Here is a 20604-nt window from a genome sequence, read left to right on the forward strand (position 1 = left end):
CTTTAACTTTGCAGGTAATTCCCTTGAAGCCAGCGATATACAGCACACAGGGTAATCCTGTGCATAAGTCTTTAAGGCCCCAATCCTACAGTCTTTGAATCTCTGACCTTAACTCCAGTCACATGCTCTGTCAGTGTCAATATCTGGTTTATCCAGTTGCCTGAGGATCATTTCTCTGCAGTTGACAGATCTGCCACGGACAGCAAACAGCAGCAAAGTCCCTTAGGGCTGGCAATAATCTCACTCTCCTAAATTCAAACAGAAGAGGTGAAGGCAGAAGCACCCCTCACTGATGTATTATTAACAGATTACAAGGGAGGGCTTGCAGCTACTGAAAACTGCTGAGAACCAAGCTGAGTCAGAAATTGTTACCAAAATTCAAATGTATGACACGATTAAGAGAACAGAGCAATATCCTACTTGATTCTATGTATTAAAAACAGCTTTTCTGTGAATAAAATTTAAGATACGATTTCCTAAAAAAGTTTGGTGACAGGCTTCTGCTGATTCCAGAGACTCAGACATCTAGGGGTTTTTTTAACCCCTCTGAACATGTTTACCTATATATTTACATTAAGATTTTTTTTCCATGCTTGAGGATGGATTAAGCAACTATCCTGCTTTGTTTTCTTCAGCTTCTCTTGCAGCAGCTTCCGTTACTGAGCATTTAAATTTTCAGCAGAATTGTATCAGATACTGGAAAGACCAATTCTATATGTTATTTCAAGAGAAATAACACATAATATATATGTTATTTCAAGAGAAATATATAGAGGTTTCTTTAGCTAACCAAGTGGAAAAACGAGCTGCTTCTAATGCAAATTTGGGGACACAGCTCATGACCAGAGTAAGCAACAGAACAAAACCACTTAAGAACAAAAAGTGAAAATGTGCAATTTCTAGTGAGAATTTATGTATGTAGCTCTACTACTGTAACTGAAGCAGAAAATGAAATGCTATTAAAAGATGAAGAGCAAGTAAATTTTGATGAATAGTACAGGAATTCCACAGCATAACTACCATCGTTACATATAGAATCCAACTGCACAAGCAGACTCCCCAGTCCAATTTCTGATGTTGATCTATTCAGCATCAAATACAAGTGCTTTTCTGTGGCAAAATTCTTATTGTCTCTACTTACACAGGACTTATTCATGTGGCTGTGAGTAACACTGATATATGATAAAATATAATCAGCATAAATCTTCAAGAGCTGGGGAAATAAGCAAATGTTCTACTGCTAAAAGCTTACTGCTTACTGGGTTACTGTTGTATTGCTTGGATTTGCTTTTTAAAGCATGTAATAATGGTTTAAAAACTGTGTATTAAGGACAAGTCCAACTTTCAATGCAGAGTTTACTTAGAACTGCATTGTACTCTAGTATGTATTTCTACTCCAGGATGTATTTCACTTTCATATATGTTCATTTTAGTAAACAGAGCTAAACAAATGTTCCTGAATCTGTGAGGCTTCTTAGTTGTGGTTTTAAACCATGTACTAGCAAATAAGATCCCGAGCAACTGCTTTTCCTGTGCTGATGGTGAATACTGTAATGGTATTTTTATTTTATTTATTTTTAAGCACAACTGCACGGATAGACTATCTGGATCTTAATCTCCTAAATAAGATGGTGAATAAATGAGAAAAAGCTTCTTAATTGCCTGTGGCAACATAAAACTGTTAAGCAGTTAAATTAATTCCACATGAATTCTAGAAGACTGCAAAGATTTTCTTTTTAAAAAGCCTGACCCTGCGCCCTGGAGTTCAATGAGTTTGCCACAGTTCTTTTACGGGGAGCCTGGCAGACTTCAGGCCATGCTCTCACAGGCATAAAGGAGCATAACCATATTGCGATGCACCTTTAATCTCTTTTTTAAAATATAAATCTCCCTGCAGAATCTCTAACTCATTATATTGGCTGGAGCAGTGACTCAAATTGAGCCCATTTCATTAAAATGTGTTTTCAAATCTTTCCATAGGTTTTATGCAGTCTTATTTCTGTGGATATTATTTACTCAACCAGCTTAAATAATGTGAAGATAGGTTTTGGTATCAGCTTGATTATTTGTTGGGCAGAGAAAGATGCTACATAATTCAGTTATTAGAGGACTCACCCTAGGATGCTGGAGACTAAAGTTCCTGTTCATGTCTCTAGTCAAGGGAAAACCACAGATTTGAACCAGTCAGTGTCTGTCACATCACAGCTGAGACCCTTAACTCCTCAGCCAGCCTGTGGTGATAGTCTAAATGCAATTCTGGGGGCCATTTGCTCTGGTTTATACATTGACCGTTCATGAGGGAGGGACCTGGTAGCAAAGCAGAATAGCCAATGTGAGACCCCTCTCATAGGTTGACACAACAAGCTGAACTGTGGGATAAATTGCCTGTGCCCACCCACAGACATGTAGGTGATTACAGGATTGAGTGGCCGCTGAGCAGCTTTTTAAGTGTTGCTTAAGTATTCAACCTGCGCATCTAAACAGATGGATACATACTTTTTGAGGGCTTGGGCCAAAGTCTTCAGAAAAGACCTACAGCACTGGGACTTACACAGTTAGTAAAGCTGGTCTAATTCAAAGCAGTTAATGTTCAATCATTTCTGCCTAATCTCTTCTCAAAAAATTCCCAAGGACACAGGAATCCTGCAGCCTGGACAAGCTGATGCTGCTGTGCTAAGATGGTGCTAAAATGCTGCTGTGCTAAAATGCCATCCTTAGGAGTAGTGTCGGAGCAAAGCTGGTCTTATTCACAGCTTCTGTCTCAAGCTTAATAAAGCTTTATATGCCTTCAAGTTTGTCCACGGTTATCAGATCAGTTGGTTTAGTCTAATAAAAGATGCAAACTCTTTTCATTTTATCCTATCCACCACAGAGAAAACGCGATACCACTCTGTTTTAATTTGCAGCAGCCTTCTGCATATTTGGAGGCTGTTACCATGTCACCTCTGGTCTTCTTTTTCCTAGACTAAACAACCCCAGCCTTTTCAGTTTTTCATCCTGGGGCTTTCCTGCTTTTTTCATCCTAGGCTTTTCCAAATCTGTGTTTATGCGCTTGTGGCACTCTTCTAGATTTTCTTCAACTGGATCTCATCTTCCTCTCAGCGCAGTGCTGGATCTCCAGCTGGGCGGTTCAACAGGGCTGAGGAGAGTGAAAGGACATCGTCCTGCATTTTACAGGTTGTTCTTCCATCTCAGCATGATATTTGACTTCTTTTGCAACCACATAACATTTTGACTCATATTCAGAGAAACATCCTGGTCTCCAGTGTGATTCTTGTTGCTTCCAGCTTCATGCCATCTGCACATTCAGTAAGTGCACTCTCTATTGCACACTCCAAGTCTTTCATGGAACCAGAAAAAATTCTGAACCACAAACAGCCTTTACGATTTGATGTGTGCTTTGTCCAAATAAATAATTCTTTACTACTCTCTGAATATAGTTTGTCATGTGATTTTGCACCAATTTACTATTTTTATCAGGCCTGTGAACAAACAAGTGTTCGGTAAAAATGTAGTTCTGAAAAGAAACAGTATAGTGTTGGTTAATTTATTCTGCAGTAAATCTAAAGTGCACTACTTCAATCATGTGGACATATTTTGCTCCTATTAGTTTCTCTAAAGTAAAAAGCACTGTGGTTTTTTTATCCGAGAAGGCAAATGCTTGAAAGTTTTTCTGTGAAATTGCAAAGGTCAAGCATCGTCAGATGATTGCTCACCAAGCCCCTTTCCATCATTTACCAGCAGTCCTGGCTAACTGGGGAGGTCCCTGCTGACTGGAGATTAGCTAATGTGATGCCCATCTACAAGAAGGGCCGAAAGGAGGACCTGGGGAACTACAGGCCTGTCAGCCTGACCTCGGTACCGGGGAAGCTGATGGAGCAGATCATCTTGAGTGCCATCACATGGCATGTAGAGGATAACCCAGCATGTAGAGGATAAAGCCCAGCCAGCATGGGTTCAGGAAAGGCAGGTCCTGCTTGACCAACCTGATCTCCTTCTACGACAAGGTGACCCGCCTAGTGGATAAGGGAAAGGCTGTGGATGTTGTTTACCTAGACTTCAGTAAAGCCTTTGACACTGTTGCCCACAGCATTCTCCTGGAGAAACTGGCTGCTCATGGCTTGGACGGGTGTACTCTTCGCTGGGTTAAGAACTGGCTGGACGGCCGGGCCCAAAGAGTGGTGGTGAATGGAGTTTACTCCAGTTGGCGGCCGGTCACAAGCGGTGTTCCCCAGGGCTCTGTGTTGGGGCCAGTTCTGTTTAATATCTTTATCAATGATCTGGATGAAGGGATCGAGTGCACCCTCAGTAAGTTTGCAGACAACACCAAGTTCTGTGGGAGTGTTGATCTGTTTGAGGGTAGGAAGGCTCTGCAGAGGGACCTGGACAGGCTGGATCGATGGGCCAAGGCCAATTGTATGAGGTTCAAGACTAAGTGCTGGGTCCTGCACTTAGGCCACAACAACCCCATGCAACGCTACAGGCTTGGGGAAGAGTGGCTGGAAAGCTGCCAGGCAGAAAAGGACCTGGGAGTGTTGGTTGACAGCCAGCTGAATATGAGCCAGCAGTGTGCCCAGGCGGCCAAGAAAGCCAATGGCATCCTGGCTTGTATCAAAAATAGCGTGGCCAGCAGGACTAGGGAAGTGATCGTGCCCCTGTACTCAGCACTGGTGAGGCCGCATCTCGAATACTGTGTTTGGTTTTGGGCCCCTCGCTACAAGAGAGACATTGAGGGGCTGGAGCGTGTCCAGAGAAGGGCAACGAAGCTGGTGAAGGGTCTGGAGCAGAAGTCTGATGAGGAGCGGCTGAGGGAGCTGGGATTGTTTAGCCTGGAGAAAAGGAGGCTGAGGGGAGACCTTATCGCTCTCTACAACTACCTGAAAGGAGGTTGTAGAGAGGTGGGGGTTGGTCTCTTCTCCCAGGTAACAAGTGATAGGACAAGAGGAAATGGCCTCAAGTTGTGCCAGGGGAGGTTTAGACTGGATATTGGGAAATTTTTCTTCATGGAAAGGGTCATCAAGCATTGGAACAGGCTGCCCAGGGAAGTGGTTGAGTCACCATCCCTGGAAGTATTTAAAAGACGTTTGGATGAGGTGCTTAGGGACATGGTATAGCGGTGGTCTTGGTAGTCTTAGGTTTACGGTTGGACTCGATGATCTTAAAGGTCTTTTCCAACCTATACAATTCTGTGATTCTGTGATTCTGTAATTAGTTTTAATGGAAGAGCTCTGAGGAGCAGGGAGCTCCTCTGAGATACTGATACTGATTACTGAGCTAATGGTTCATTCCCTTCTTTGTCAGTACCCAGCACCAGGTGACTCACCGGGGACCGGGACACTGCATACCTGCAGCCCTTACAAGTCGCACGTCACTCTTCACGACCTTACTGTTAATTTCATGCATTACTCAATTTAGAAGTCAAACATTTGCTTTTAACTGAGCAAAATCTACCTTGAAGATTTGATTTTTTTTTTCCATCTCACACATCAAAATGGATTTAAATCCATTGATTTCGGTGTACTTACGTTTGCTTTTAAAATGGTGTTAAGAAGAGTAATAAATCACTTCAAGTAATGAACTGCTTCATATTATTTCTATGCTGAGTTACATGGTTTGAACTTTTATAAAGAGAAGTGTTCCCTTGGTTGATTAGTTTGCTTGCAAAGTGTTCAGTATTTTTTTCATGTAAAACAGTTTACAGAAATGGGAGGTTTGACATTGTTGGCACTAGAAAGAAAATACAACCGGAGTTTCTGACCATCTCAGAATGACAGTGGATCTGATTACAGAAATGCTGAAGAGAACATAAAAAAATTTGCAAGTTTGCCGCATCTGAAATAACATAAGAAGAAAACCCCAGAATACTTTGGAATACTTTCTGGCTATTAAGAGCAGAGAAACTGCACCTTTCTTTGCACAAAAAAATACAGAAATTTCCACCAAGCCAGTCCCTTTAAAGCTATATGACAGTTATTAACATGTTCTGTGTGGCTGAGAGCCACAAAGAACAAATAGCTGAAAACACTGTCACCTCCTGTTAAAAAGGCTAGATTCTGTCCTTAAGCAGGGCAGTTTACATGACAGGATGGTTTGCTTTTAAAAAAACAGATAGAGCATACCCAAAAACCAACTAACCAAACAAAAGAACAGCAATAACATTACTCTGGAAAAAAAAATCTGAGTTCCTATGCTAATAGGTGTAGAGTATCATAAAGAGAGGAAAAAAGCCATGCAAGAATGGCAATGCTAAATGCCATAAAAATAATAATAAATACAACCCTGGGATCCTCTCTGACTTCAAAATGTAGCTGTATACAGCTTCTCCTGCAGAGGAACAGCACCAGGAATATGTGTTTCTTGCAGCAAAGGGTATTTTTCTACTCTAGCTGTGTGGAGCTGACTCACAAGCTGTCAGTTTTGAGGAGAATTTGTGTGTGTGTGTGTGTGTGAGGGAACTGAGTGACAGCACTGCTACATTTTGCTGTCCTTGGTGCTCGTGTTTTCAAACTGTAAAAACAACTGTAAATGTAATGCCCGACAAATACTTATTCCACAATGAGATGACACAATTTTTATTATTTAATGGACAAAATTATTTTGTTATTAAGCGGCAAAAAAATCTGAAAGATTTGATGGAACACTAAGGAAAGCTTTAGAGGAAATTTTGAAAGAAAATAAAAGCCTGGAGGGGAATGAAACTGGGATAAAGTACAAAAGGGACGAGCAAAAGTAGAAACAGATCACTCTGGCACTGGCTTCCTTTGCCAATTATCAAGATAGACCAAATGCAGTAGACACGGACTTCATTAAGACACTCAATGTGGTGCGGAGTATGGGGTGAGCACCATTACAAAGGGGGCTAAGGTATCCGGTAAAAGAAGTTTAAGTCATTAACAATAATTTCTGTTGCACAGCAGGACTGGGCTGGCTGCAAATGATTGAGGAGATGACAGACCAGTGCAGAAGTTTTCCAGATGAGGTCCACGAGCTGTCAGTGCGTGGCTGTGAAGAGAAACATGGCCAGTGCTGGCTGTTCCCATGTCAGGTGGAGCAAGTTCAAGCTCAACTGGTCTGGGACACTGGGCAGCTTTAGACTGGCTGGTACCAGGGCAAGAAGCCCAAAGTGTTTGGCGTAAAGCCTATGCTTGAGGAGTTGTGGCCAGACATTTGGTGCGTATTAGACCACAGGAACCAAATGTCTTAAAAGACTTCACAGTAACCTTCCATCCTTACAACTGAAATAATGGCCAAAATAAAAGTAAAGGTTAAAATTCTATAATGCAAAATTCTGAAACCCAAGCTGGAGGCTTGTCTTCCAGGCCATGTTAGATCGCACGTGGCATCTGGCTGTGACTATATATGTGAAAAGCCAAGTAGCTGTATTATGCATGTGAAGTGCCAATGGCAGAAGAGGTATTTCAGTGTGTGAGATACCAGCAGGGCGGGGAAGTGTGAGAGAGGAGCTGACTTTCATCACATATGTGAAACTTGACAAGTCCAGGAATGTCTTAGGTGGGATATTTCCGGCTGAAAGGAGAAGACATTAATTCCCATGTAGAGGGTAGTAAAGGAACTTGACGTGGACCACAGTGTACAATTCTAGCTGCCCATATTCAAGAAACATGAACCAAATTCAGAACAGGTGCTGGACAGGCAGATGAGCATGACCAGCGAATTGAGAGCCAGTCTTTAGAGGAGAAGAGTAAGAAATCTTGTCTTTTTCTGCCAAGCAAAACAAAGCCAGAGACTGGATGTAATTCCTTCTATAAATATATACACAGGAAAGGGAGAGGAAGAAGTATTTAAACTAAATGGCAACGTCAGCACAGAACATATGGATATAAATTGGCCAGAAGGCTGGAAATTAGCAGAGGTTTCTAACTAGAACAGCTCTGGAACAGTTATTCAGTAGGAACAGCAAGGTGTTGTATGATTTAGTTGACTGCAGTAGCAGGGGAAACCAGGCTCAAACATCAGGAGCTCCCTTCCAGACTTCTCTTCCATATGTCTCACCTCCACCGATCGATGCTAAATACTCAGCTGGAGCATACAGACTGTTAAATCTTCCCTACCTCCTTTTCCTAGAGGAAGTATTGCAAATGCTAGAAATGAAGTAGGGCAAATGTCTGCTCTGTTTGCCACCATGAATGCTTACAAGGTGCTGGACTCTGGAATATGTTCTATGCTATTTCTATACATGCACATATGTAAACGCATACATGTATACATATACGCATGGGTAGATGCTTGCGTATATGCATACACGCACACATACAGAGCCCTCACGCATGTTTGAAATGGGCTGTACATGCTGCTGTATTGTTATTCCTCAGGAGTTCATTCAAGTATTCCAGTACTTTCTTTTCATCCTTATACCAGAGTAACAGATTGTATGAGTACCTTGCTGCATTTTTGACCACCGCATACACAATGTGTTTGTGTGATCTCGTATATATCATGGTATCTCATCGGAGCCACAGTGTAAGAGAAGGAATGTGTCACTTGAAAATGCTGAATTTCTGTCACTTGCTTTCTCAGTAGGAATCACACGCATGCATGTGCCGGGAGGTGCATTTGCTGGAAGGAGCGTACAAGCAGCAGCTGGTGCAGTTCCTCCTGTCTGAAGCTGCAACCTGGTATGTTCTGCTGGTGGTTTGCTTCTGTGGATGCGTGGGTCTGCAGGCATGTATGTGCATATATATGCCTCATACTAACACAGCTGCATGTGCCTCAGACTAGTCTGTAAGCTTACACTTTTCAAGTTGCCTTTTTTAAGGACATGGTGCCGCATGCCTGGAGCTAGAGGATGTGTGTTACAGGAAAAGTCAAGCCTTGCACATGGCTCATGCATGGCGAAGGGGTTATGGGTGCCAGGCACCGTCTGTTCGCCTGTCACACCAGGGAAGCGGGCACATAAATCTGTCCCTGTGACACAGCTCCACAAGCCTCGCTTGTTTATTTGTCTCACAGTGACAGCCCCGTGTTTTTTCAGGTCAGTGTGTGAGTGTATGTGTGGGTGTGCATGTGTGCCTTGCCGAAATGGTCTCGGGTGTCTCAGGCCACCAGGACAGGGTATGTATGTGCCTGTCAACGGGGTATGTGCCAGTTCAGTAAGAACAGTTGTATGTATTTTAGGCTAGCGTGTGTGTCTGTCAAACTCAAAGTGCGCCTGCCCATGTTTCTCGGGCCAGCGGGTGGATGTTTGTGCCTCATGACCCGTGTGTGCCGGAGCAGCTTGTGTGCCTGTCCTTCTCTCACTGTTACGTACCACAGGGTACTCGTGAGCGTACCTGTGCACGTGTCAAGCTGCTCTGTGTGTGCAATTCTCTGTGTGCCTGACAGCAACAGTCCCAAATGCCTCAGAGCAACATCTGTCTTGCAGTGGCAGTAGCCCGTGTTCCTCAGGCCAGCGTCTGTCTGTCTGGCAGTGACACAGGCTCACATGCCTCCGGACTGTGTGTATGACTCACAGTGACACAGCCCCTGGGCCTAAGACCAAGAGACAGACTAAGGGTCTGTCTTGCTGTGACACCCTCACACGCACCTCCGCACTGCTGGTGCGTCTCACAGTGACAGTCACGCACCTCAGGATGGCACGTGTCCGTACGTCCCCGTGACACGGCCCCACGGGCCTCGGACTGCCACAGACCCGTGTGTTGTGTCTCTCCGTCATGCAGCCGCGCGCCTCAGCTTTGTGTCAGAGTGACACAGCCGCGTGCCTCAGACCCTTGCGTGAGTGCACCTCACAGTGACACAGCCCCGCGTGGCCCAGCCCAGCGCCTGTCTGTCTGTCCGTCTGTGCCACAGGCCTGGCTGCCTCAGAGAAGCGTGTCTGAGGGTGACGCAAGCCCACGTCCCTCTGAGGTGCCCCGTCACCCGCGCGCCTCAGGACTGTCCGCGCCTCGCGCTGCCACAGCCCCGGTGCCTCGGAGGTCGGTGCGCGTGTGCGTGAGGAGACTGCGCGTGTCCGTGTGGAGACCGCGCGCGGCGGCGGCGGCGGGGCGGCGGCGGCAGCGGCAGCCGGACCCGCACGTCAGCGCGCCGCGCGGGGCGGGCGGCGGCGGCGCCGTTAAAGGCCGGCGGCGGCGGCGCAGCGCGGGCAGCGCGGAGGGGCTGGGCTCGGCGCCGGCGGGGGAGCGAGGCAGAGCGAGGCGGCGGCTCCAGCCACCCACCCACCCACCATGTCGGGCACTCGAGCGTCCAACGACCGCAGCAGCCACCCCAGCGGCGGGCTGAAGCGGGCGCGCAGCGAGCCGGGCGGTAACAAAGTGACGGTGGTGCTGGGGGCGCAGTGGGGGGACGAAGGCAAGGGCAAGGTGGTCGACCTGCTGGCCACCGAGTCGGACATTGTGTGCCGGTGCCAGGTGGGTGCCGGGCCGGGCCGGCTCTGCCCGCCGCTCCCCCGCCCTGCGTTTCGCGCTCTCCTCGGCTCCCGCTTCACCCCCGCTCCCCTCGGCCCGGCGCCCTCCGTCCCTCGCGGGTCCCCTCGCTCTCTCCCACGCTGCTCTCCCTTTTCTCCCCCCAGCCGTGTCTCCCTCCGCCTGCCTGCCTTTATCTTCTGCCGCTCCTCCCTCCTGTTGGTTTTCTTCCTCCTCTCCCCGCTCCTTATTCCTCCTCCCCGTCCCCTCTCCCGCAGCGAGCGGTGGGAGGCGAATGTGCCCCGGTGGGCAGCCATGTGCCCCCCACACCCTCCCGCCCCGTCCCGGCTGCGCCTCGAAATGCCACTCGGAAAGAAAAAGCCCTGAACTATAAATATAAATAGCTGACCCTTCACGATAAGCGACACAAGATCCCGAGGTGCCGGAGGCGGGGGGACGGGGGCCGTCTGCCTGGGGCGGGGCGGGGCGGGGCGGGCAGCGCTGCCGGGGGCCGCTGCCCACCGCTGCCCGCGGAGGGGGGGCGCCGGTCGGCGGAGGGCCGCGCTGCGGGCGCTTCCCGGCGCTGGGCTGCCTTGGGAGGCAAAGCCCCGGGGCCTGGGGTGGGGTCAGTCGCTTGCAAGGGTGTAAGGCTGCCTGTAAGGGGTTTGGTGTTCCGGGCTTGTTGCTCCTCCGGGAAGAAAACGTTCTGGGCCGGCCTGAAGACCGGCCGCTCCTAAACATCAGGAGTTTTCCTAAGTTTTAACTGCAGGGGCTTTTTTGGATAGGCGGGTTGTGTTCCCTGCGAAACGCCTAGAAGTTTATTCTAAAAGTGTTTTCAAATGGAGCGTGAGTAAAATGGAAAAAACAAGTTATGTAAAAGTACAAGATTTAAGCGGTTTGATGAAAACAGGGAACGTCTTACATGTCTTTGCTTATATGTATTTTTGAATGGAATATAATGCAAGGATTCTTAAAACGATCTATTTGCCTAGTATAAACCAAATTAGGCACAAAGGTGATCCCAAATAATAGTAATAACTTTTAAAGGAACTGTTTTCAAACATTAATTATGAACATATTAGGCCAATACAGCTAATAATCTGTTCAGTTGTCCCTGTAAACTATATGACCACATTAATAAGTAGTCAGCTTAGTCCAGCTCAGTTAGTATGTACCATGAAATTTATTCTGCTTTAAAATGCACAATAGCTACTGCAAAGCTACAGATATCCTTGAATCTGAGATAAATCCAAGGACGTTTGTGTAATTAAGTATATTATGGAAATAAATGTTGTCATGTGAGTTAAAAATTTAGAAGGCGGAGGAAGTATTTTCAATTGGGACATTAAACTCCCAAGATCTTGAATCACCTTGGGGAGAAGTTTCTGTGCAAAACTTAGCTAATGAATATGTATTATCAGGACTATAGCTACTTTTCCATCTTTATTTCTTCCTCCTCCCCCATAAACTGTTGTGGGGAATTTAAACACAGGTCTCATAATTGGTTCAGTGAGAAAACAAAATGTAAAAGCTTTAGCTGAGGAGGAGCATTTCATATAGGCCTCAGTCCAACAGGGTTTTCTCATGAGTTTACTGTTACTGCTGCAAGAAGTCCTGTTGGTTCTCTTTAGACCTGCCTTTGAGAGATGCCCTGAGGCTGCTTTCAAGATGGATTTGCTGTCCATCCAGAGAACTAATTTGCAAGCATGGCCCCAGGTGCAGCCTCAGCATACCCTTTGAAGAATACAGGACTCTGCATGCGTGAGCACGCTGGAAGGGTTAGTGTGTTAACAACAGGCTAGATGGCTTTGATGGTTTAACATGCTGCCAGGCACATCTAGATCATCTTTCTGATGATGAGACCAGGATGGATGGAAGGCAGGTGGATCTAGAAGAGCTCTGGACTCTCTTCAGAATAGTGTTCACCGATACACGTGTGCACACACTGTGTGTATGAGACTACAACAGGATTACTAATACACTGATTTAATCAAAGTGTCTTCAGATTTAGAGTTTAGGGAAGAATGTAAAACATTTGAAAGAGAAAATATGGGTAATGATTTACTTTCGAGTAGCAAAGATTATACAACTTAAGTGAGAAGCGGGTTGGTTTTTTAATACTTAAGTGGGGGTTTTCCGCATTTGGCAATTTTAAGGGTGCTTTTTAAAAAGATGCCATTTTAATAATTTAATATTTCATACATTCAAAGCCGATCATGCAAGTAGATAATGGTGTATGATTTTTGCCTCTGTGAGAACTCAGATGGGACTGTTAAGGTTAGTAGATATGCACACATCTAAGCATGTGAACAGTGCTGATGAGTTCTCTCAGTGTGATAATGGTAGGTCATTAATTTATAGGTGTAATGAGTTTGAGAGGGACTTCATTAATGCTGTGTACTGCCATGAAAAACATCAGTGTTTGGACCAGAATCTTGCTTGCTTCACATTCCTCCTAGAGACTAAGAAAAACTTTTTTAGTTCAATAGCACTTGTGTACTAGAAGAGATTGCTTAAACAAGAAACACCGAAGGTCTCCCTTATTAGAGACTTTAGAGAAAATGTCAGAAAAAGTTCCATCAGGAATTTTTTGTGTTTTAGAATATGATGATTGACAAGGTTATTTCCTGTCCACTCCATTTTCAGAGACATTGATGGAAGCAGTGTTCAACAGCTTGTTTTAGTCCTCAGCGAAATGAAAGTAGGGAAAGCTAGAAAATGAATATCTGAAAGAGAGATAGGATAGGATCCCTTCTGAACAGGAATTTCAGTTCAGGGCTGAAACTGAGTTTGAGCTTTCTCAGAATAGTAGTTCCCTAATATCTCTATGAAAGGAAATAATTTTCATTAAATGTTTCTCAAGTATTTTTAGTGTGTTGATTTCGTGAGAAAAAAATCTGTGACAGCTAGATTGCTCCAGAGGAAATGAAATTATATTTCCTGGGATACTGGAAAGAAAGGCAAGTAGGCAAATGGGAATAGGAAGTCCTTCACAGGCACAAGGGAATTCAAAATATGTTAAGTAAAGAAGATTCTGCGTTCAAACCCTGGCCTCTGTAATTTTCCTGAGCTTTCAGAATGTAATTCCACATGAATTGAAGAGTCTTATTTTGTTGATCATGTTGTTTCAGTCTTTCTCAGTACTTAGATTATACACAGTCTAAGCCCAAACAAGTTAGGTACACACCATAATTCACTTAATTTTTCACATTTGTGACACTGAAATATGTGACATAATTTTAATATGAAATCTTAGTTCGCCTGAAGTAATTGGTTTCATTTCACCTGTATACTTGAAGCATTCTTTGTGAAAGAGGATGTTTTAATAAGGATGAAAGATCTCTGGATATTCTCGTAGATGATGCTGAACAAAACTTTTCACAGGCTGCTTTTATTAAAATACCAGATACATGGGCACACATATCCATATGAACCAGCAGAAAAGGTATTTCTAAATAAATTAATAACAGGCAGTTTAGGGCTGTTAAGGAATTGAGTAGGTTTGTCTAAGTTTGGGTTATCAATGGAGAGCATCAAGAACATTTTTCCTCTAAATTGCTCTTTCAGCAAGCAAAGGCATTCAGAAGCAGAACGATAGAGGCTAATATTGCTTTCTTATTGTGACCTCCTGGGGCATAGAACTGTCACATTATGCTGTGCAATACTTTTAATTCCTTGTATGTTTTCAGGGAAGGGTACAATCAAAGAGTTCAAGTGCAAATATTTAATTTTGATCTTTCCTTTAAAAACAGGTTTTGTACATTCATTAAAAGCTTTAAACTGATAGAATATCAGACATAAAGAGGGAAGTTTGCTTTTTACCTAGCCTCTTAGCATATTGTCATAGAACAAGAAGTCCTAATGTAAGCTTAAGTAATTTGGATACACGTAACGTACTAATGAAGAGCGGTTTGGCATTGTTCAAAACATGGCTCCAGCTTGTGAGTTCTTCAGTGGCAGCTCTCATTCCAGCTGTGCTTTCTCACATCACCTCATATGTTGTTGTGTGGCTACCTTCAAAACTAGAGCTTGTGGCTGGTTTTACCTACCTGGGTTTTAATTAGATAATTTCTCAGATCTGATTTGGAGCATGATCGAACAAATAGTCGACTATCATGACTGCCGAGGTGATGTGCCTCCAGAGGCACCACTTAAAACTAGATCTGTTCCCCAAAAAAGTAATATATAGAACTGCTGTAGTGAGTTCACAGTTCACTGAGGACAGCTGGTGGTCATACAGTTCTAGCTGTTTCCTTAAGCTGAGACTATGTAAGGTACACTGGTAATAATAACTTTTCACTGAACATATTTACTGTACAGTTCTGTATGGGTGTGAATGGAAAAGGAAATAGCGTGCATTGTCATATATGGCAGGATAAGTACCATGCATCTTTGCCAATAATGGTAAATGACTCATGAGACGCTTTTTCTTTTGTAATTTAGGTGTGTGCCAAGAATGTCTAGTTGCCAAGAATTCCTGTTGTAACGGAGAGTAAACAATTCTGCCTTTCCTGATGAAGTTTTCTTGTGCAATAAATTGTTTTTCAACAAAACATCCAAAAGCACTGTAGGAAAATGCCCCATAAACAATTTGATTAAAAAAGTTGAAGGGGAGGAAAGAGAAAAAGATTTTCCAAAAGCTTAATATGAAAGATACAAAAAATATTGCGAGTAAATTAGTAGAGCCCCTGTGATAATAATCATTACTAGCAGTGGGTTTGGTCTCAGTTACTGAATAGGTTGGTGAAACAGTTGCGGCACAAATGCATGTCTTTCCTTCACTTCACACTGAAACCAGTGACAATGATTCAGCAGCAGGGACTAGTCCAAGACAGTTTTTAAGATTTTTCAGTCCTTCATTTGGCACTGCTATTCCTGTGTTGCCCATGACAGTGCTGGATGTGTGAGACCTGTGACACTTCTGCCTTCTGGAAGTCTGGAAACAATCTGCCTGATGTTATCAGCATTCCCTGAAGAGCTGTCATTGAAGAAACAACACCAAATTGTAAGAATGTGATTGCAATAAGAAGAGGTGTTGTTAGATTTCTTAAGCTTCTCATATTAATGTGCTTTTATTTTTCACTAAATATGCAGTCACTTTTTAAAACATTTCCTCTATCCAAGTCCGTATGCTTTCACGTTAAGAATTGCTTTGGTTTTTAAAAGGGATCATCTGATCTTTTGAGGCAGATGGAGAAAAATTATGGTTGACGTTAATACTGAAGAAAAGCCGAGGAGGTTGAAAAAGGTACCAGAAAAACGTGCTGTTAAGGTCTTTTCTGGTTGAGTAGTTTGCAGTCATTTGAACCAAAGAGTTTTAATCAAGTCATACACCAAGGATGTTGAGTGGCTAGTTTTCTCGATGTAGTGGATGTTAACAAATAAGATTGAGAGGGGCTGACCTGTAAGAAAAGCCTAGCAACTTTTGGGGTTTGAGGTATCACTGCAACATCAGAGAACAATCTAGGAAAGGGTGAAGGGACATGCCCAACACTTATGGTACGAGTAACTGTTGCATATTATTGCCAGTTTCATTATTTCCGTGTTCTAGTGTTTTAATGAATACAAAGTAAATACCGTATATATTAGAAATGGTACTTTGAGGAATGCAAAGGAAGATACTGTGGGCAGGTGATCGAATAATAAAACCCAAACGTGGCAGAAATGCCAGATGAGGAGTTTTTCTCAGTGGTTTAGGTGCGAGACAGGGCTGTTCCTTTGTTCTTCTGTTGTGCTGCTGACATGGCAGGGCAAAGCAGCCACGTGTTGTTGTGACTGACTGTGATCATGGGCTGCTGGAACTGTTTGCAACGGGGATTAAATCAGGGCAGTTTTATGTGATCATTACGTGGAGTTACAGGGGCTTGTTGGCTACTATTTTTCTCTGTGTGTATGTATCGTGTTGCACTCCTTTCAGTGAGATTTAACCCTGATACTTAGTATAATTTCTCCCTACAGGATAAAGTAGCATGTAAAGACTTTAATCTCCTAATGATTTAGTGCCTGATGATCTTCAGTGAAGAGATTGATGACCTTGGAGCCATGAGTGTGCAGTGACTGCAGGACTGTCATTTTTGATTTCTCTAATGTTTGGGAAGGTTGATAATCCCGTTTGCACATACATACATGTACATTCATACAGGCATATTTCTTTCTAAGTAATTTTTTGCAAAAAAGCAAGTAGGTTTTATTTTGCTATTCAACACAGGAGAGGGTTCATTATTGTAGCAAAGGAAACCACTCACACTTAAAGGAGTCCACCCCTTCAAAACTGAAACTTTTTTGTAGCAATCTGTCACTTATAAGGTATTTTTTCCAAATTTTATTTTTCATTTTGCTTATACATACTTGCATGCTACACTATATCATTTTAGGCTTTAGAACAACATGCTAGCATTGCTATTTTAAACTGGCCTCTCCTTTGGGCATCAGCGAGATCATCTCAGGACCACCAGGATTATAAATACTGTATGAGAAGGTCAGGTTTAAAGTTTCCAAATCTCCATAAGAAAGCAAGCTTAATTTTCGATCCCCTTTATAGAGCCTGATAAATTTATTATCCTCTACAAGCATCAAAAGAAAGCAGCTGAAAATTAAGCTGAAATGACATATGTTCTATTTCATTCCTGTTGTAACTCACTAGCTGTTGTTAACTTGTTTACAGATATAAGAAAAGTTATGTTCATATCCTTGGATCAGATTACTTCCCACAGAGACGTGACTACACTTCTTCAGAAGAGAGGACTAAAGATGAGCAGACACGTCTAGGTTTTTCATGTTTGATTTCCTTTATTTGAGGATTCTGCTAACAGTAATCAGAATGCTTTTTCCACTATAGCATTTTCTATCAATATACCTTGAATTCGTTATTTTCTTTACATCTTCTGCTGGAGTTAAGTATGTGTTTTGTTGTAGTGGTCTGTCATAGTAGATTGTTTTTACATGGTTTGACAAAACTTTAAATTCAGTTTGAGAGAAAATAACGAGAGTTTAAGAGTGTCTCGTTTGCCTACACTGCCTGCTGTTTAAAACTTGAGTTGAATTAGACCTGGCTTTTCCAGTTGCATTTTTCAGATACTTGGAAGACCAAGGTATCCATATAAGTTAGGGTCACTTTTCATTTGTAGTAAAGGAAAAATACTACATTATTAGTGCAAAATATGATGTAAGCTTCAGGTTTTTTATATTTGCGCTAGAAATAATTTTATGTATTTCTTTAAAGGGTCAGAAGTTTTGCTCAGTTCTTCTCGAGAGTGTTTGTGTTTATAATCATACTAATTATCTCATTAGGCTTTAGAAGGTCTCCTTCCATGGGAATTCAGGAGTTTTTGAAGAGATCACTATTTTAATTGGGAAGGTGGGATCCTGTGGATTTTGTTCATTCTATGAGAACGGACACAGCAGGAACACACTTGAACAGATGCAGGAATCGGACATAGCAGTTCTGTGCAGAGTTGCTCTTACTTGAAACCATTATTGCAAACATATTCTTTGGGAAGCAGAGCAAGGCCAACTAGATTTGGCTGATGATTGGTGTCAGGAGATAAATACTTGGAACTCACTCCAGCTCTTTGTCACCACCGTAGCTTTAAAAATCACTGCTCCCTCAGTTCTTCTGGTCTAAGTATACTTCTGATTATTCCCTAACCCAGCTCTTTCCAATGGCTTGGGTTAAAAAAAAGTTATGATCCACTTCTTGGAACTGAGTTGGGGTGAGCTGGGTGCTATCAGGTGATAGTTTAACTGGAAAAGTTAGCAAGAAAAAACTTTCAGTAAAGGAAACTATAACAAGCACCTATGGCAGCAGCCTCCCAGCCGGAATGTACAGCACTTTTGGTCATCTGACAAAAGCTGTCACACACAGGTGATTTTGTGACATTGTGTCTAAGGGTCTGAGTGTTCAAAGCACTTAACACACAGACAAATACAATGCCTTGGATTTTTTTTTTTTTTAAACCAATGATGTTCTAAACTCATTTGCAATGGTGTAAATAAAGAGAAATATCATGAAAGGCAATGGATTTATATTATTATAAAGTTCATGTCAAAGCCAGTTATGCTGGTAACACTTATTAGCTACATTTTATTCAAGTTAGTTCCAGGCAGTTGCTAATGTAAGTTAGAAATAGCTATCGTTAATTAAATTGTAAAGAGAAAGAAGAAACAATTTATGTAACTATGCTCCTTCTTGTTTGTTCAGAATCATATATGAAATGCTATAAATGGAAGAAAATTACTCAATCCAGATAAGAAAACTGAAGTATTTTATAGTCTGTTTCATAGTATGATGAGAGGTATTTGGCCTGCAGATGCAGTCGAATTTCAGAAAACGTTTTGCTTCATTGATGGATGGAATTAGTAGAGCTGGGACACTTACAATGAAAAGAGATAGACAGGAATCATAGCATTTGTTTTCAGATGCAGACTTCCCAAACTGCTGGTTTGTAGCTGGTATTCCAGTTCATAGATTATAAATTCATAGATTTTAATGCTAGAGGGGATCATCTTGTAATCTTGTCCAAGTACCAAGGACACAGTATTCTAGCAGCAGTTGCACCACTGCCACAAGGAGAGGTAATACAATCTCTCTACTCCTACTTGATATTCCCATTTATACATGCGAGGTTCACCTTAGGCATATCAGCCAGTACTGAAACTGTGTTCAGACACCTCCACATGCTTCCTAGCACAGATGTCTCCCATCCAAAGTTTGGCCTATCTTTTTGTTTCTAATTCATTTATTCTAAACCTGGTCATGACATTTTATACATTCACTGCATATACCAATTGGCTAAGGAGCTCAGACTGCTGTGTACTGCTGGTACACCATTCAAACGATAGTTGTGTCGGCTGCAGATCTTCAATAATGAGTTTCTATTTTTTTCCCCTTTGTATTGATTAACATTGCTAACTGGAAGAGGGTGAGAACTGATCGCCCTGAAACCCGTCAGAAACTTACCTGTTTTGTGTTCATCCTCTAGTTATAGTTTGAAAATATCAGGTCTTAAGGCATTTTATATGTGCTCTGGTGATTTTTCATATCGATCTAGTTTGTTAATCAAGTTATGTTTGGGCATTGTGGGGAGCACTGAGCAAATGAAAGATGCATTAACCAGTGGAAACCAGCAGAGCATCTGAAAACACTCCACCCACATATGGAGAATGCAGTCTCTTGCACGCTACCTGGCTGGCAAGAGCAGGCAGAAACACATCTGAGCATCAGGACACATTTCATTCCTATTCAAACATGTATCATAAGGCTAGCTGGGAAGAAAAAGTTCCTGCTGCAGGTACTGAACAGCCTCACTGCTGCTCTGAATAGAAATTCTGTTTGTACCTTGGGATGTTTCAGCTACAGAGAATAGAAGTGATGATTTTAAAAAAAAAACAATAGAGAACAAAACATCAGCCTTGAAATGGCTGAGCACTTTGGAAGGTAGATTTGTTTCTTCATCTTTTTTGTAAGTTCTACCAACAAGATAAAGACTGTGTTCTCCTCTGCCAGCCTGTTCATAATAATTATTAATTCCCTGAAATATAGTATTTATAGAAGCATACAGTTGTTAACACTAGTAAAATGGAACAGCTTCTTAATTTAGTGTATTGATGCAGTGCTTGTGTTCACACACTATAGAATAGTAATCAAAGTACCTCACTTCAGTGCAAGAATCCAATATCACAAATAGGTCAGCACATAAAAAGCTTGGAAAAGTATTTTCTTTTTAAATAAGGTACTTGAAAAAAACATTTGGATGTTTTATAAGGCAGCTTAAGTTCCTTTAGCTTCTTCTGGTACTGGGAGAACATGTAACTTTACACACTGATTATTAGAACTGAAAATATGGATTAAATTTTTCCAGGAAAAAAAATCTCATTTTTATTTGAGTCCAAATTAAACATTCTTGAAAAATCATTTAAAAAACCCCAAAACAACCAAACCTCACCATATAGAATTAATCTGCTCTGAAAATAGTGCCTAGTATGTTTCCTATTGTTTAACTCTCGAAAACACGTTGCAACTCTTTCCATTAACTTAAAGTCTGTTTTCCAGCCTGGAATGACAGGCATTTTAGGTGGTTGAATTTAAACCACATTGCTGGTGGTCAGCTGGATTTTAGAAGAAAGGGGGTATAGCTTGAAGCACCACAAGTTAATAGAGCATTCCTTAGGCAAAATATATTGAAATTATACATATTTAATACTGTTAATAAAGCCTCAACTTCTAGTGCTTTCAAAGTTAATAAAA

General features: G+C 42.4%; 1 protein-coding gene across 2 annotated transcripts in view; it reads left to right on the plus strand.

Moving 5' to 3' along the window:
* The first annotated feature begins 10056 nt into the window (after positions 1–10056).
* ADSS1 (adenylosuccinate synthase 1) overlaps positions 10057–20604 on the plus strand; it is a 31096-nt gene continuing 20548 nt past the window's right edge. The window contains exons 1-2 of one of the 2 annotated variants that reach the window (XM_075503712.1): positions 10245–10364; positions 15252–15363. In XM_075503712.1, the coding sequence (XP_075359827.1) occupies positions 15313–15363 (51 nt within the window). In that variant the 5' untranslated portion in view covers positions 10245–10364; positions 15252–15312. Of the gene's footprint in view, positions 10365–15251; positions 15364–20604 lie in introns of both variants that reach the window. The other variant, XM_075503710.1, reaches the window with a different exon arrangement.

Source organism: Mycteria americana, chromosome 5 (assembly GCF_035582795.1).
Source record: "Mycteria americana isolate JAX WOST 10 ecotype Jacksonville Zoo and Gardens chromosome 5, USCA_MyAme_1.0, whole genome shotgun sequence".
NCBI classification, from domain to species: Eukaryota; Metazoa; Chordata; class Aves; order Ciconiiformes; family Ciconiidae; genus Mycteria; species Mycteria americana.